Below are 19,138 nucleotides of genomic sequence, written 5' to 3'. Positions count from 1 at the left end.
TTCAGTTTATTTTCAATGTCAGGGCTTTAACAATGCATTTTATTCACCATCAAGTAATTGCAACTAGTCCCCATGTCTGGGCTCTTACTCAAGACAGCATCCCCTATACATCATTTATAGCAAATGGTTGCTAATTCAAAGGCTATTTGGAGGTTGTAACATGTGACCTAGAAGACAAAGTTTCTAATTCTTGGTAGGTTTATATATGTGCATCAGTACACATTTCCATGCATTTTATCCCTAACCTTAGCTATCTTTCATAAGCTTAAATTGAGGTTATTTTGGAGAAGAAATTGAGGTTGACTCATTCTGGATATATCTCAAATTGTGTCATGGCTATTGCAAGCTATTAAATTCTGTTTTTCAAACTGTATCCTAACATGTTAATATTATAATCTACAGATAATTTCAAACATTATATACTACAGATTTTGTTTCCAAAAATACATTTGTGTAGCAGAATAGAGTCTTTTGTCCAAAGAAGCTATTCTTTGCCATATTTGCACATATTTGAAATCAGCACAGTGGTAGGATTCACATTTTTTTTACTATTGGTTCTGTGGGGTGGCTTGGTGGGGGTGGCAGGGGAAGGATGCTGTAAAATCTCCAGTCAGAGGTGCGATTTGCCAGTTCTCCAAATTACTCAAAATTTCTGCTAAAGATTCTTCAGAACTGGTCAGAACTTGCTGAATAACACCTCTGAATCAACAGCAATTCCTTAATTTGCTGAAAACATTACCTGTTTGTTACCAGGTAGCACTTACAATGACTACATGAGGCTATCTTGAAACAAACCTCACCTCCCACCACTGCCAAGCAAGGTGCTATTATATGCACACTGCTCTGATTAGTAATTTAAAACTGGGCTAGTGGCAAGGATTTTCATAAATTTGTGTAAATCTGATCTGAAACTGAAATTGAAATTTGTTCCACTTTTTCTCCACTGCCAGAATATTCTCTGACTCCATACTGTACAGAAAGCCCTCAACTTATGACCAGAATTGAGTCCAAAATTTACGTTGCTAAGCAAGACAGTTGTTAAGTGAGTTTTGCCCCATTTTACAATCTTTGTTGCCACAGTTAAGTGAATCACTGCAATTGTTAAGTTAGCACATTTATTAAGTGAATTGGCTTCCTCATTACTTTGCTTGTCAGAAAGTAGCAAAAGGTGATTGCATGACCCAGGACACTGAAACCATCATAAATCATGCCAGTTGCCAAGCATCCAAATTTTGACCATGTGACCATGGGGGATGCTGCAATCATCGTAAGAGTGAAGATCTATCATGTCACTTTTTTCAGTGCCTTTGTAATTTTGGACAGTCACTAAACAAATAGTTGTAAATTGAGGATTTCCTATATACCATGTCTTCCTTTTTCAGAAAAGCAAGGTGTTCTCTGCACTCATGATCCTTTCTTTCCACTGCCCTCCTACACTTGCTAAGGAACAGTCTTTCCCTTATAGAGGGTCTTATATAACCACCTCTGCTTGAGCTATAATAGCCAGTTTCTATGTTTATCTTCTAATAACTTCCTATTTGTACTGCTGCTTTCCAGGAACGATGGTTTTTTTGGGAAAGGTAAAACTGCAGAGTTTGTAATATTGTAGCCTAAACCTCTGCAATAACTTCAGTTCTTTATTCTTCCTGGTATTGTAATACAATACATTTAGCTACCAATTGCCCATATATTGGCTGATCAATACCAATAATTACCGGTATTTCATTTGATAAATTGTTTACAATAATAGCAGTGACTGTCTATTTCTGAACTGAAATTTGAATCATGCTTTAAACCAGGGATGTCAAACTCAATTTCATTGAGGGCCACATCAGAGTTGTGCTTGACTTTGTGGAGGGGGCAGAGTGGGCATGGCCAGGATGGGCGTAACCAACTTGACATCATTCTTGTCGGGGTGCCTGTGGTGGCCCGAGCGCTCTGCCAGAGAAAACTGGCTCCTGAGCTCTGTTTTCGACTGCAACAGCCTTCTGCAACCCTCTGCCAGTGAAAACAGAGCTCATAGCCCTCTATTCTAATTTATTCAGATATATTAGCTGTCGCCACATGACAGTCCTAAACACATATCACAACATAACCAACTTAATTTAGAGTTATTCTTTTGGCAGAAGGACTGACTATAATACATTTAGTGACAAAGTGTTGGCACATAACCATTCTGGTAAGGTTATGAGTAACATAGTATAAACAAAAATACCTACAAGGTACACATGTAGTAACCACAAATGAGAACAGCAATGCAATCATTAAGCAAAATAGTCACTAAGTGAAAAATTACATGACAACAATGATAGGTACAATTTTACTTCAGCTTTGGTTTACTAAACAAAAACCAAACAGCTAGGTTAGCCCAAGTGGTTGGGACATTTGACTCACAAGTCAAGTAAAAGGACAATTTATAGCCCTTTCCCTCCATTCCCCTACCCTTTGAAATGCTTACTGTGGGGCTGGGATAATTAGCAAGAAGAAAACTAATCTTTGTATTTACATTTATTGAAGAGAAAGAGATTACAAGATAGCAAATACACAATGGGGAACACACAAAAAAGGATTGTGATATCACTGGATATTTTATCAGGAGATAAATAACAGCCTTTAGTGTGAAATTAATTTGGGTCTTGCAATAGCATGAGGTTCTAGTTAAGGTCATAAAGTTGGTTAGCACTTTTTAACGGATGTGCTGCCCTGCAGAAAAAAAAAACAGCTCAAGAAGCTTGCCTATGCAATTGTTCCTCTCTGTGAAGAAGGACATTACATACCATAGGACTACAAGGGCTGACTGTAATTGCAAATACATGACTAATAGAAACTGCCAAATATACTGTATAAATGCAGCATTGGTTGCAGAGTTACTCTGAATGGTTGCTGTCTGAGGCAATTGCTAAATGAGGACTACCTGTACTGGACTGCCTACAGTGTAAATTTTATTTAGCTGTGTTAGGAACTTGACTCATAATTCAATCATGATTTATTGAATTAACCTAACTGAATTGGCATCACATTGAACCATTAACCAACCATCATGGTTGAGCTTTCACAATATAGGTTATTAACTTAGCACCCATAATTTGGCTTACTAATGTTTGGGGTGAACTCAGTTACAGTCGATGATAGTAGACCTCAGGATTAAAATCTGTAAGGGAAAAATCACTAATCAGATTCCCTTCTATATACCAAGGAGCGGCAGATGACAAGGACAGCTAACAAACAACTCCATTAGCATTCAGGGCCATTCCAAGAGGCCATAAATCAGTGAAGTTTATCATAACATTTTTAAAATTGCAGTTACAGGTTCTTATTTTGCAACTTTTCTGTAGATATTACAAACTTTACAGATAGTAAAGTCTCTCCTGAATCAGATGTGATTGCTAGTGACTTCACAGACCAACTCATGCAGTTTTCTGGGCACTTTACAAAATAATAATATGCCTTCTTAGGCATATTACTTAGGAATAAACACTGCTTTGTAGTGGAAATGTTTACTATATTTCAAAAAACAGGAAAACATTAACTGAGTGTGTGTTACTATGTTTATGTCCAGGCATACACAACTCAACTACAAAATATTAAAATAAAAAAGTGCTGTCTAAACGGTGTCAGACACTATTGTATCTAAGTTGTCATTTCTTCTTCCAAAATTTTAGGCGAGGGTCAACCTTAACCCTATGCCCGTACGATACTTAGTGAGTACTTTAAAACCTGTGAAGTATTGCATAGATTTAGGATTTAATATTGCAGAGATTTAGGTTTCCATTCCTTTTTGGAAAAAAAAAAAGAGCTCTGCACTTGTCCGGATATTTCTTCGTCCTAGTATCTCCGTCGACTGAGCTAAAACCCAGGTTGCTTCGAATGAGCCCTTCTCTGATTGGGGCAGAAATAAAAACTTTGCAGCGCGAGGAAATTCCGCGGCCTTTTTACGAAGTCAGCCGCGCGACGCGCTGGGTTCCACCACCAACTGCCACTTTGTGGAGATACCCAGTCCAATTGTGACTGTTGATGTAACAGCGCCATCTTCTGGCGGCCAGTCTCTCAGAGGACTACCCTGTATTTAACGTGGCCGCCGCCTGCCAAGCGTCTTCGGATCGCCCATGACAGCTACCGAGGTCCAGCGCCTTCAGGCAAACATTGAAGTACTGCCCTGAATGTAAGCCGCTGGGGTGCCTTCCCGTTAGACCGTTAGCTCCGGACTGTTGCTGAACTACCAGCTCCGACATTCCCAAGCAAGCAGGCCGCCACCCCCTCCCTTTCTTCAGGCAGTTTGGGATGGCAACGACCAAAAAAATATGGGTCTCACTCTGAAAGGTAATTCTGGGAGTTGTACTTTCTATACTTTTGAAGCACGCAGCTTGAGGAGGGCTACTTAAGGTACAGCTAACCCCACTTTATTATATCCTTGATTCACTTGTTTCTCACTTGAGCTTATTGAGTCACCTCTGGACACTTTTCTGAGCTCACAGCACTTTACAAAGAAATAAGTAGCAGACATGACTTATTTTAAAGTCCACATATTGGGCTGCTATGATCAGTTGAAGTTGAACCCACAGAAGCTCACATACAGGAATTCAGAAAATGTGAATTTTACTCTGGTACAGTGCATACAAACCAATGGTTAGTTTGGAATTTATGTCAATTCCAAGTATAGATGTATATTTATTAAATTAAATTGATTTACAGAGTATTATTACAACACTTTTTTAAAAATAAAACTGTCAGTTTTTTATAAATATATTTTAGCCATAATGCATTCATAGAAGGGGTGGGAGAACCCCTGAAGAATGAGAAGAAAATGAGAGCAGAAAAATGCTGCAAATGCAAATATATACAGTATTTAAATAATGTTAAAATTCTCTTAAGTTGGTTAGCACAATATTTATGTAACACCCTTTTCTTTAGCTAGCCCTGAGTAATGAAATATAAAAATATAGAACAGTGCTTGTTCAATTATTAGTTAGCTTCAGAAAACCCACAAAATAAAACTGCATAAAGAAACTGACAATAGATCTTAACCTATTGTCGGAGAACGAACCTTTACCCTCATCCTGCACCTGAGCTACAGATAATTCTCCACTATTGCAAAGTTCTTAACCTTTCCTACCCTGCCTTGGGATTTGGGAAGTTGTACTTCTGTCTAGGGACTCCAGGTTAGGAAAGGCTCTTGCTCAGTAGTTTGAAACCTAGAAACCTTTTTTTTCTGTTGTAGCTCCTATATGAAGAATATGTTGCAGCAATGAATGATTAGTACTTAATACTGGGAGGAAGTGGTCTTTGAAATGCTCTGCTAAATTTATTTTCAGGGAAAGAATTTATAAATCAAATTTATAAGGCTTTCCATATCTAGACGATTTTGAGGAAAAAACAATTGAAACAATGTATGAAAATCATTGAGGGAGGAAAAATACTTAACCTAGAGAGAACAACCCATGACATGTGCCACTTCCTCTTCTCCCCAAAAGAGCCAGTCAGTGGTGGGGTTCAAAAAGTTTTACCACCTGTTCAGTGGGCATGGCTTGGTGGGCATGCTTTGTGCACGTGCACACACTTTGCGTGTGCGCGCACACCAAAAGCACACTTTGTGCAGGATCAGAGGCATTCCAACTTACCTCCTGCAAGCTTGCACTCTCCCGGTCGCTTCAGCAGCTGCTAGGTGGCACTCTGCTGTGCCGTGCAAAGCAGCTGCACTTCAAAAGCAGAGAATAAAGGTGAGTATGGTATCTGGGCTGGGTGGGTGGACCCAACAGCAGAGTGGCGGAGGGAACCATTTCGTCTCCACTGTTCATCGGTGCTACCGGCTTGGCAGAACCGGGCTTAACCGCTAGAATACCACCACTGGAGCCAGTCATATAGTCCAATTTTGATATTTAAGGCTTGCCTGTAGGAGAGCAGCGTTGGGGCTGTTCATATCTAAAGGATCTATTCTGGTCAACACACTCCAGTTCCTGAAGGTAGATACTGCAACAATAAAGGGAGAGCTCATGCGTGGTTGCTCTGCTTGGGTGCTGCTGGCGCTTTAAGTTGCAGGGAAGAGAAGTATTGCGAGCAAATGGCACTTGGGTCTGCTTGAGGGTCGTATCCTTCTCTTCTCTATGGTAAGAAGTGCAACATTTTCCCCCTTCACCCTCCCCCCGGGACTCCGCATCTTTTTATGGGCAGGTGGATTTAAAATTTAGCGTACAATAAAAACAACTGATGGTCTTTGGATATGCAAGGTGGGAAGTCTCTCTTCTCAGTCGCCTCTGTCCGCTGCTGCGTTTCTGTCTCCTGGCGACGGTTGCTGAAAAAGCGGGGGAGACCTAAAAGAAAAAGGCAGAAAGTTGTTTCTCATAAGCTTTTCCCGTCACTGGCTAGGATCGCCAAAACTTTTCTTGTCCCATTGGCCAGGCCTCAACTCTCATTCACCCCTCCCTTCTGAATATATAGCACAACGAACTAAAGAAAACGGTGCATATTTTAAAAGGGGCAGATTTTCTGTCATCAGTCAGATGGGGAATGGGAAGAATTCCTTGGGCCTTTCTTGCCTTGACAAAAATGCAGAGGTTTTGCCGGGTTGTACTTTTGTTACTTTACTCTTAAAGTAAAGGCTATGATGTGATTTAGAATACTTTGATTCTAAAGGTTTTGCAAGCTTAACTGGTACATGTAAAACTCTCCTTTCTTTGAGATGTAAAGTATGGTTTGTGTGTAGATATGCTCACACTCTTTTAGCTTTTGATTGTCCAAAATAACTTGGAGTCTAGAAAGAAAATGTATTTGTCCAGCTGTTTATTTCGCTTATTCACCTGATACTACCATAAACTATGAAAACCTTTCAATTTGTACCAAAAAATACAAATTAAATTGAAGATAAACAACTGTGGAAAACAATTAAAATACAAATATATAACTTAGTAGATGGTGGATTATATAGAAGAATAACAAAATGCATTAAACCAGAGGAGAAAAACCCATTCAATGCTCTAACCTAGGGAGAATGGAATAAAATTGAAGATAAACAATTAAAAGATGGCACTTAGTAGTCTGTTGATTATATACAAGAATAATAAAATGCATTAAAGGGGGAGAAAAACCTATTAAATGCTTGAACCAAGAGAGAAAAGGATGCTTATTCTTTTATCAAAGGTCTATGAAGATTCTCAGTTTTCAAGGTCATAATTGTATCAAAAGTTTTTATTTTGAAAAGGAAACGACAGATTTTTGAGGAAAAAGCAAAGACATTTCACTTCCTATTCTGGAAGCTTCATCAGTTGTATTGGATACTGTGAAAGATGGAATGATTTTACTATTCTTTGATCCTCTCATTTTATTTACCTCATTAAAATTATATTCCTTGTTCAGCAGGCCCTTCATGAAGCATATCATGGCCTCATCAGTCAAACACTGGTGGATAAAGAAGAGAATCTTAATGTTTGCACTGAGAAAATGCAGCTCACATCTCTGTAGAACTGGAGTGCAGTTTGGAGCTTCCGGGTAAATTCACTCCCTCCCCCCTTAATTTTAGAGAAGTGCTTTTTTATTCAAGGATGTGTGTTATGTTACAGCTGTTTAATTAAGTCAATCTTCTTTCTGCCTTGGAGAAAATGTAAACTTAGTAATATTTAATATTAGTGTGTCTCTTTGTTGAGAAACAGGAATAATTTCACTGTTATATTTTATATGAAGTCATTGTTTAAGATGGCTACTCTAGAGAGATGGGAGACTAGGTGTTGTTTTCCTACTAATTTACCTTTATTGTTTTATATTGCTTTTTATTTTAGATTTTTTTTATCCCACCTTTATTATTTTCTCCACAACAACAACCCTGCAAGGAGGGTTGGACTAAAAGAGAATGTCTTGCCAAGTTGTCCAGGCAGTTTTGATGTCTAAGGCAGAACTAGAACTCACAGACTCCCAGTTTTTATCCTGGTGCCTTAATCACTAGACCAAACTGACTCTTTTTTGTCTTGTGACTTTTGTTCACAAGGCAAGAAATATCTAACTTCTGAATAGATATTTTTATATTCTGGATCACTGGAATTTATGGACAATTGTACAGTTTGTACCTGAAATAAATCAAACATACTCATTAATTCTGAGATTATAATTTTAAGTACACTATGTTACACTCCATTGCAAGAGATAAATTTATAATTGTACCATTAATTGCTCTAAAGATTGGAAGCTACTTCTTTGTATCTTTTTTCTTTTTATTACTTTGTGTTAGCATCTATTAGTTTTTATCTTTTTTACATTTAGATACCATAGATAGACTGATCCACTCCCCTAAACTTGAGATTCATTTCTATATACATTATCATGGCCAAGTGAGCCCTGGGTACACAGTATAGCCAACCGGTAGAGACTTCAGAACAAAACGTTCCTGGCAGTGAAATACAAGTAAACCTCCACTGAAAAGCAGGTGTCATGCCCGTTGGAGTCTGAATCCAAGGAGGAAGCCAGACAGCTGACAGGGAGTGAGAGTGTGGCTCCATTGGCTGTGGAGAGGCTGGGCAAGGGCAAAGTCTGGCTGGGCAGAGGAGAGATAGAACAAGGGAGAGGGAGTTTAGAGGAAGAACCAAGCCCATCCCCTCTTCATCCTAGGTACGCAGGGAGGAACGGAGAAGAGAACAACATGGTTTGCGTGGCTTACGAGGGAGGAGAGGACCCTGGTTCCCTTCATTAGCCACAGCTGGGAAGACAGTTGATAAGAAAGGCAGGCTGCATGCGGCAGGCTGCTGGGATTAAATGTGACTTTATCCTGTGTTGTCGTGGCTTATCTGTGTTCCTGGAGTCTTCCCAACCGTGTGAGTTTTGCCATGACTTCAAGTCTGAAATTCTTGCTCCTGCCCTGCCAAACTAATTACTTCAGTTTGGTTTATTTGGACTTTAAGTTACAGTTTGTGTTGCTCGTGTTTTGGACTTAATTTTCTGTAGTCAAAGGCTTTTCCTGGGAGAATTTTTCTCCAGCCAGAAGATAACCTGGACATTGTGGGCAAAGTTGGAGATAATAAAGGGAGTCTGATTGCTTATCTGACTGTGTTGCCTTTGTGCCACGCCCCAAGTCATCACAGAGAATTAAGAGGGTATCACTCCAACATTTTTGGAGATTATTTAAAACAAAATTTCACAGCATATTTAAAAACCCTGAAAGGTTACTTAGTAATTCATACGAGGCACTAACATATTTAAAAAATGAAAGTAATTTTAATTTGTGGCCAAATTAAAGAGCTAAACACTCTCAAAGCCATATGGAGACAAGGATTATATTTCAGGAAATGTTAAGTTGAAGAACAGGAGTTAGCAGGATATGGACCCCAGGATCTCTTTGGGCTCCAAGAACTCCCTTAAACGGAGTGGTGCTTATTTTTTTAAAGAGTTTTTTGTGTTGGAAAGAAAAGATTTTTAGGGGCAAAGTGGTTGCTTTAATCTGTGCAATGCTTAAATGTATATTTTGTTCCTCCAAATTATATTGATCTTTTTTTCATTTTGGCAGAATTGAAGAAACAAATCAATACCATACATCTCATTTAACCAATAAAGTAATTAACAATTCTCCTTGAAGAATATTAAACTTAATGGATTAGAAATAGCTGGCTCCAAGGAAGGATACGTTGTCAGCCCCATTACAGGAGAGATAGACTGGAACATTCAATCATATGGACTTTCATGATGTCCTTCATGGAAGAGGGCTTGTTCTTTCACAAAATGGCTGTCGCGGAGGAAGGAAAATCCCAAACAAAAATAAGGTGTTTCTATGAGCCCCATGGCATATAAAGAACCTCAATAATTTTGAATTAATATTCAAAAAAGATTTTGAATGACATTTTTCACTTTAAACAGCTTGCTAAAATTGCAAGCATTAAGACAAAAGATATTTATTTTAATAGTTCTTTAGCTTAAATGCTGCTAATACCTGTTACATAAAAGTTAAGTCTTTTAATACTAAGAGTTGTGAAACAAATAGTGAAGTCAGAACACCAGCTTTGTGGTTGTAATTTGTCAACCTGTCCAGTAGATTCAGTCAAATTCCCTTTTAATAAGACTTGATGAAAGGAACAATCTGCAAATAGAAGCCCTGGCATCAGACAACTGTCCTTCCACAAGCCTCTGAATAATGATCTCTTTTTGCTCAGAAGGAAATGTTTGAAATTTACAGAATCATATATTTATTTTTCAGAGTAGACTATAAAGGAGCATCCAATAAGACTGTTTATATACACCCACTGCTTGGCTCAGTTTGACAGCAGAACTTACAGGGAGAGTCTAAACAGATTGTAGGTGTGCAGACAGAGTGGGGTCATACGGAGTTGCTCTCCACATGGAATGCAGGCTGGTAACACTGCTGCTGTTTCAAGCAGGTGAGTGCAAATGAAATGTTAAATGATGTTAGATGTCGGCCTGAAATTCCAATCCTTTTCTCCTTCTGTTTTTCTCACTTAATGCATTACATGAGTCTTAAATTTCTGTTAAATTCAAATGAATCAAGAAAGACGTGGATAGATAAGCACACTTTTTTATATTGTCCTCAGTCACAACAATGCTTAATAATGTCATAATAATTTCTTTGAGCATTTAAATAGTAAGGGAATATGTACATTTGCTTTGTTTATAAGTGTGAAAACTTGCAACTGAGATGACGACTTGCTACTTGAAGATTGTACTTATTTCAGTTAAGTGGGTGTTACAGCTAAACATTTTATTAGACAATTAAAATCACTTTGGTGGAACTAATTCAATAGGTATTTCAGCACAAGGGCATATAACAATTCTCATAGCTGAAAATATCTCCCACTTTTTTGTGTATTTGTGAATCTTTTAAATATCACTTTATTTTTTTTCAATCCTCCTGCAGTGATGTTTCTGTAGAAAGGTTTATTTTATACGTAGGCTGTGGAGGAACTGGCTCACACTGGTGGGACCAGAGGTGGTATTCAGCCAGTTCGGACTGGTTCTGGCATACCGGTAGCAGAAATTTTGACTGGTTTGGACAACCAGCAAATACCACCTCTTTCTGTCATAACTGCCACTCTATAGAACATCATGCCCCGAGGTGAGATTCACAGCCACCCTTTTTGGCCTTCTGAAAGGCCTTGAAGACATGGCTGTGCCAAATGGCCTGGAGCTCCAATGGTGGTATGTGACTTTGGAAGTGGCTAATGAATTAGGTATTAGGGTTGGGCGTGGCCAGGATGAGCATGGCCAGCTCAATGTCACTCGTGTCGGTGGTGCCTGTGATGGCCCGAAAACTCTTCCAGTGAAAACGGGCTCTCGAGCTCTGTTTTTGCCTGCGACGCTCTCCTGCAACCCTTTGCCAGCGAAAACAGAGTTCGGGAGGGCTGCCTGCCGCATTGCCCAAACTCCATTTTCATTGGCAGAGGCATCACAGGCCAGTCCTTTGCTGTTTCAGGGTAGCCCCACGGGCCAGATCTAAGCACCCCATGGGTCAGATATGGCCCCTGGGTCTTGTGTTTGACACCCCTTTTCTAAGGTTTCAGCAAAACTGTTTTGCTGAATAAATACTGTAACACAATAGTCAATTGTGAAACTGCACTTAGTGTTTAAAATGTGACTGACATTTTTCTGGAATGATAGTTGATTTTACTGATGGGTGGCAGGAATCAGTAAAAAAATTTTTTTGGCCATAGTTCCTTTTTAATTCTTTGGAGGCCAAAAGCTGTGATTTGAAATATGTAAATATTCACAGACAGAATTCAGTCCTAATAATTTATCACTTTGCCTTTCTTAATGTGTATATAATTCTTTTAATAAATTGAAAGATTTTTCTAGGCTTTGAGATTCTACACAGACACACACACAGACACACACACACACATGTATTTTTCTATCTGTGAGATAGAATGATTTTTGAGCAATTCTGAAATTTATATTTTTATGCATTAAAGTTTTAATGCTTTAATATAATGCCTTAATATGCTTTAAGTCAATGGTTCCCAACCTTCTGGGCACCCTGGACCGGTTCCATGGGAAGAGGTTTTTCTACGGACTGGAGGGGGCGTAGTTTCACATGCAGTCTGCATCTCGTGGATGGGGTTTTGCTTGTTTGCGTAGCCCGGTTTCTGGTAGGCTGTGGCCCGGTGCTGCTCCACAGACCAGGGGTTGGAGGAACCAAGCTTTAAGTAGAAGTAGACGGTTTCTGTATAAGCGTATGCCTGCCTGTTAGGACTTGGAGGTTGCTACTAAGTTTTTTATTTTCTTCTTACAACAAAAACCACATATTTGTCTTTAGTTTTAAAATTAATGCTGAATACTATATAATAAAAATATAATATTGTATTTTCGGTTATGCATATTTGATAGTCAAAGAATGTCCTGGGAAACAAAAGCAAGTCAATTTTAAAACAATTCTTCAGTTTGGAATTTTGTTTTTGTCTTGAAAATGTGCCCAAGATAAATGGCAAAGAATTCTGTTCAAATCAGGAGATTGAAAGCTTGCCCTTTCTACTTTGTTGTGTTTTCCATTAATTTGCTGCGCTCCTAACATGGTTTTAATTTTCATATTTCTTGATACCTGTGCATACTTAAAATTAATGCACATTGTTCATAGCAAATGTTGTGAGATAAAACAGTATATTCATATAGCCTGTAAGGAGTGCCTTGAAACTCTGTTTATCTTTCATCACCTAATGCAGGAAGGGAGTTCGTTGAAAGCTATTGAATGGAAAGTAAGAAGTTGGTTCCTCCAAAATAGCAATGTTGCTGTGCAACTTTTTGTATGAAGATTTGAGCAATATTGAGGATATAGATGGGCAATTTACTTTCTGAAAGAGCTGCATTTTCCTATGACCACGTTGGCGAACCTATGGCACATGTGCCGGAAGTGTCATGCAGAGCCACTTCTGCTGGCATGCAAGAGCGCTGCCTCCCCCGACAGTTGATTGTCAGGAATCTGGCGCACATGTGCAGGGAATCACACGCATGCGCAAAGATGCACGGCACGCGGGGAGATCATGCACGCATGCGCAGATGCATGACACACCAGGGGTTGCATGCACATGTACAGAGATGTGTGGCACATGGGAGATTGCATGCGCATGCGCAGAGGGTGTGGGAGGGGCCCCAGCATGTATTGCCTTCTGGGTTAATTATTGACACAGGAGCCGAAAGAGGATAGCCACCACTGCCCTATGATATCTGATGGGGACCATATGCCAGTGGAAGTTGGGAATGACACAAAAAGTTGATTGTGACTTCCATTTCCTTATTTATAATATCCTCCTTTTCTGTCTAAAATGTCTTTCTCCTATTGCTTCACATTTAATGGTCATACTAAAGTACTATTTCAAGTTGGTTATTTTAAATACCATAATACTTACTTCAATTTATAGTTAAATTCTATAATAAGGTTAAGATAATCTCAAACGTGAGAGATAACACAACCCAAAGCTTAAACTCCCTCTTCTTTCTAACAGCTGTCCAATGCTCCAGCCAAATACAATATAATATATATATTAATGCAGAAGCAGATTGTGTGAAAAGAGATAAAGTAACTATTGGATGGTACTACACCTATGTAGTAACATCTCATTTTCTGCCTTTGCAGTATGGAATGGTGTTCTTGGAAAAAAACACTTGGTGAATAAAAGAGGACTCATTGAATTATATGGAACCCTAAAATGTGGTACCAGCCGATTTCCTTTGGCCTATGTAGGTTACGGATGCTATTGTGGTCCAGGAGGAAGCGGATGGCCCAAGGATGAAACAGATTGGTATGTACGGCACTTCTTTCTCTATTAAGTTTGTATTCCCATTACATTCTTCAACTGAATTAATCCCACTCTATTTAATACATTTTAAATGAGGTCAAATTTACTTTGAGACAGTTATATATGGAAAAATAATGGTATCATGAGATAAAAAAAAATGAAACAAGTAACAAAATAACTGAGTACTCGGAACAGTAACATGATATGATTAGTATAAACCCTGTCCCTTATTGTGCTGGATGACATCATAATGTTGCTAAATTGAGAATGCAATAGAACAAAAGGTACGCCCATGTGATCTCTTGTTGCAGTGGAACTAGAAATGTATTTATTTTGAATTATTACTAACATTTTCAGCCTAGATATATACACAATATATATTTATAAACATCAAATTTCCTTTGCTGTGTTTTCCTAGAAACTTCAGAGAAGTAATTACTTAAAATATCCAGACTGCAATTAGCTTCATGGAAGTATTTGATTGGGCCTGTAAATGTCTCACACACCAGAACACTGTAAAACTAGAGATAGAGTTTCACATTCTGTTTGATGCTCAGGGCTCACATCAATGGTATTAATCATTCTCTGTCGCTGAAAGGTGCTGCCATAGACATGACTGCTGTTATGACTTTGCACAACGACAAGGCTGTGACCCCATAACAGACAGATATAAGTGGACTTGTCAGAACAATACTGTGATATGTGGTAAGGTACAACCTGAATGTCATTATTTTTATAAACCTTATCTTAGAGCGGTACAAGTACATAAGATATTCTAGAAGTGAAACATTCAGCTTTAATTTCAGAAGGTCCTATTGGTATTTGAGATATCTTCAAAGATTCATAACACTGTTTTAAGCAGACTGTTTTAAACAACTTTAATACTACCACAATATCTCATAGTTGCCTGAAGATTCAGCTTATAAAAATACAATGTAATAGTAATTGAATTAAACCTTTCTCTGGGTTAAAAGTGATTGTGAAAGGGTATTGATTTTGATGTTGGACATTTTAATTAACTCATTCGAATGAGGTTTGACCAACAGTAATATACTGCTATCCTATGCCTACTAGCAAGAGTATCATTTTGTTTTGTTTTTTCCATTTTGCTAAGCATGGTGCTAGATCATGCTAGGCCACTATTGGGCTTTGACCTTAACTTAAAGCAGTTTCAATCTTTGTGTATAGACTACTGGTGGGAAAACGGCTGTACTGAATATTGAATACAGATATATACTGCCTTGTGCTAACTTAATGCCATGTACCTTTCATCAAGCTATTTGTAGCATGTTGTCGGTTTTCCAAGGTCTGTAGTTTGAAGATGGAAGGGTGAAGTTTCAGACAGAAAATCAAGTTATTTCAGAGGTGCAGGCCATTCATTGTAACCATCACTGTGATGGTTAAAAATAGTGATACAGTGTTGTTTCTTTGAGTTCATGACATATTGAAATTGTAAGATATGCTTCAAAATAGGCTGAACAGAACTTAAAAAAAAACCAGGTCTGAAAACTCTGCAAAACCTCAGCCCTATGCAGAGCCATGCCTACTATGACCCTTGTTCTTGGACACTCTCGATCTAAAGGGCAGCTCTTGATCATCAACCACCATAACAGCAAGAGCACTTAAGAGTTATCTACTATTCCGAAGTGCTTTACAGCACTTCCTGAGCTGTTTCCAGTGTCAGCAAATTGCCCCCAAATATCTGGGTCCTCATTTTACTGATCTCAGAAGGATGGAAGGCTGAGTCAGCCTTGAGCTGGTCAGGATCAAAGTTTTGTCTGTGGGCAGAATTAGCTGTAATACTGCTTTCTAACCACTGTGCCATTGCACAGAGTACCATGACTATGGATTTCTTAAAAATTACAGTACAGAAGAGCACCAAGGGTTAGAATCCTTTGCCCACTTAGTGAAAGTATTTTCTTTTTCATACTTCATATTACTCAGAAGTTTAGATTTTTGGAGAGTAGTCTTTGCTGAGACACTGCTGTCAGAATGACTCTCTTGATTCCTAAATTGCAACCTGATAAAAAGGCCTAGAAAAATGTTTGCTTTAAAAGAGGATATGTGACATAGAGCTTAATAAAAAGAAATGAACATGGAGTATACAGTACGTTATTTTAGCATACACATTGAAACATACATGTAAGATATAGTAGGTTAATGCATACTTGTTATATTCAGCCAATGCTTTAATCCACAATCATGAATTTTGTTTGTTTTTAATGTCCCAAATGGCTTTCAAACAATATGAATTTTATTTTAATCATTTTGAGCTGTTCAAAAAAGTTTCAAACAAAACAATCCTTTATCTTTTAAGATTATACATCTTAATAAATGCCAGTTTCATAGATAAGCAGGACTAATTTGTTTTGTGCTCTACTTCATCATAACCAGAGTAGTATCTTCTTCATTCCTTTTTTAGATGCTGTTCTAGACAGATGTCAAAACATAATTTGCCAGTGCGACAAAGAAGCAGCTTGGTGTTGGAGATTTGCACCATTCAATAAGCGCTACATGTTCTGGCCAAAATATCTTTGTGGCCAAATATATCCTTCATGTGGCTATAGGAATTAATAGTAAGTTAATAAGATTTTTATAATAAACAATGTATAACTGTTGAGGTGGGTTTTTTAATATTAGGGTCTTTTTTTGCACGTTTTTCAACCTGGCTACAAGTTTCCTAATCTTTTATACTTTTCAAGCTTCTGGAATCATGAATCATACTTTGGAATTCTGCAAATATGTAAACAAGAAGTTGATGGCAGCAGAGAAACCTAGCATTCCTGCCCTTTGGTGATCATCGCCAAATACAGAGGAGCTCCACTATTGCAGAATTATTTATTTAGAAATATATGCTGTAGAAAATGTGCATATGAATATTCACATGTGTTACTTAAGTGCATCTACCAATTTAAGAAGCTAACCTGATAAAATATATATTTACCATATGATTCCATTTTGTTTAGAAACAATAATAACAATATAATTTCATACAAATATCAAATCTTCTTTTTAAAAAAAGGAGGGAAGGGAGAAACAATAAAAAATAGCAATGGAAATCAATACAGTACCAAAAGAAAAAGAAAAAAAAAGAATTGGGACTGTCATGTAATTTCAGTGCAAAACTAAGAGAAAAGTTGCTAGTAACAATTCATTTTTCATGGGATATGGTTTTGTACAGGAAATTTAAAAAGGCTCACTAGAAACTGAACAGATCTACAGAAGGATGACAAAATAGCCAGGTACAATGTGGCACCTTCAGAATCTTTTTAACTACAGATCCCTAGCCAATCTAACCAAATAATCAATTGTCACCAATGCATCTGTCAAAACATAAACAGGAGGATGCTGATCCAAAACAAATTCATTTGTACAATTATTAGGTATAACTGTCATTATAGATTATTTAAGTTTTTGTGGTCCTGTTAATGCATATGAATGACAGACACTGATGTCAGTTCAGCCTTTCAGTAGCTGACATCCAGCAATGTCCATATGACTGACTGACAGAATAACACTAGGATCCATTTTTATTTTCTATGTACTTAACTAAAATCTTTATTGTGAAATTAGGAAAGATAGGCTGAAAAACTATTAGGTGTGTTCATCACCTTGAATTATTTACAAAAATAAATAAGGCAGGAAATGAATAAATAAATAAATCTTTCTTTCAGGCATATTTCTCACACTGGCTTTATCCAATTTTATTTTTTCCCCACCATGCCCTAATATCATTCTTTAAACCTAATACCATGTGGCTTTTTTTGCTTTTGTATGCACTTAATAAACTGTCAATAAACGGTCATATTTTAAACTGATGTTTTTGGCAGCATTTGCATGACCACATTATCATATATATCATCATTTCACATCAATGTGCTTTCTATGGGTACCACTGCTTTCAGTTTACCTCTGTAAAATATCCCAGTCCACAGCTATCAATATGTGACACAAAGTGTGTATTTATGTTTGGCTCTAATCTGAAACTGAAATACTCTTCAGAAAGTTATATTGTCCTCTTCCCCACCTTTCCTACATTTGCCATATACCAGTGGTGGCTAACCTTTTTGGTCTCCTGTGCCAAAAATTGCACGCGCTCGCTCACATGCCCCCCCTCCACCTGCACATGCATGCACAATCCCCCATGCGCACCATGTGTCTCTGTGAGTGCGTGCGCATCTCCTGCATACCCCACCCCTCCTGGTGGGTGGGCAGTGTGCGTGAATGCATAGTGGCGCTCTTCCAGGTGACCTCTCACGTGCCGGCAGAAGAGGCTCCTCATGCTACTTTTGGCATGCGTGCCATAGGTTTACCATCACAGCCCTATACAATGTGTAATAGAAAGTACTAAGCAATCACACTAGCTTGATCAAAGGCACCCATCTTTTTGGAAAGTACTTCTGTCTCATAAACACCACAATCTTACACAAGATTACCACCAAGTCTTTACTGCAGGGGTCCCCAACCCTCAAGCCACGGAAGTGGCCACTCAAATGGAGCTGTGTGTGTGCTCCGCAGTGTTATACCAACTGCATTGTAGCCCATACTCCATTAGATCCAAATCTTCTGTGGAATAGCAAGATTTTAAGTGAGTCCAGGGGATTCAGTAACTCAAAACACAAGGTGTTGCCAAATGGGGGCAACCACCAAGAAGACCTGACACCTGCAATATATATATAAAACAGAACAAAGTGACAGGAAGAGCAGCGGATGATGACACTGGCAGGAAGAGGAAGATGTGGTGAGAGTAGGGCAGGTGAGGGAGGAGGAAATTATGGGTGGAGAAAAGGAGACAAATATAGAGATAGAAGGAAGCAACCAATCAGCTGGAAAGGATTCTCAAGATGTTTATCTCTTGGTTCTACCTTTCTCTTTTTTTATGTGGCTCCTCTAGACACAGAAGAAATGTAATTCAAAAAGATTGCCAGTTACCCTTAGTTTTGAAGAACAAAGTTAGAAACTTGAATCAGGCCAAACAGCAGTATATAGTGGTTACAGATTGCCTCATGCAAAATATATAGGATTCTAATTAGGATCCCTTATAATGAATGGACTGCTGCAATATAAATTTTTTAGGTAGTAATATTGCAGTCTGTGATAAAGACAATTACTGTGCATAGATCATTCAACAAGTAGGAGTTCTGACAGTTTATCAGCAGATTAAAAGTACTCCTGGATATAGATACTCAGTGAAGCTTAAATGGAGTAAACCCAATGAAAATGAAGATTATTCTAATTTGCTCAAATATATCAGCTGGCACCACTATGACATCCTAAATGCATATCACAACAAAACCAGTTTAAGTTAGAATTATTCTTATAGCAGAATGATTGACTATAAAAGATTTGGAACATAACCATTCTGGTAAGGTTATGAATAACACAATATAAACAAAAATACCTACAAGGTGCATGCAATCTTC

General features: G+C 38.1%; 1 protein-coding gene across 6 annotated transcripts; it reads left to right on the top strand.

The window, feature by feature from the left end:
- Positions 1–5,602: 5,602 nt before the first annotated feature.
- Positions 5,603–17,530, top strand: LOC113441651 (phospholipase A2-like). 6 transcript variants are annotated; one of them, XM_087937296.1, is made up of 8 exons: positions 5,603–5,717; positions 7,351–7,482; positions 9,485–9,530; positions 10,169–10,349; positions 13,553–13,718; positions 14,314–14,420; positions 16,138–16,291; positions 16,418–17,530. In XM_087937296.1, the coding sequence occupies exons 4-7, from the start codon at positions 10,310–10,312 to the stop codon at positions 16,287–16,289; spliced, it is 465 nt and encodes a 154-aa protein (XP_087793422.1). In that variant the 5' UTR covers positions 5,603–5,717; positions 7,351–7,482; positions 9,485–9,530; positions 10,169–10,309; the 3' UTR covers positions 16,290–16,291; positions 16,418–17,530. The 6 variants fall into 6 exon arrangements, with proteins under 6 accessions (XP_087793422.1, XP_087793423.1, XP_087793420.1 ...); XM_087937294.1 differs by lacking the exons at positions 5,603–5,717; positions 7,351–7,482 and adding an exon at positions 8,432–8,795 and having other exon boundaries at positions 10,174–10,349; XM_087937293.1 differs by lacking the exons at positions 5,603–5,717; positions 7,351–7,482; positions 9,485–9,530 and adding an exon at positions 8,432–8,795 and having other exon boundaries at positions 10,174–10,349.
- The last annotated feature ends 1,608 nt before the right edge of the window (positions 17,531–19,138 follow it).

The sequence above is a fragment of the Pseudonaja textilis genome, chromosome 7 (assembly GCF_049901715.1).
Source record: "Pseudonaja textilis isolate UNSWEBS1 chromosome 7, rPseTex1.2, whole genome shotgun sequence".
NCBI lineage: Eukaryota > Metazoa > Chordata > Lepidosauria > Squamata > Elapidae > Pseudonaja > Pseudonaja textilis.
This window is presented reverse-complemented; position numbering and strand designations above follow the sequence as displayed.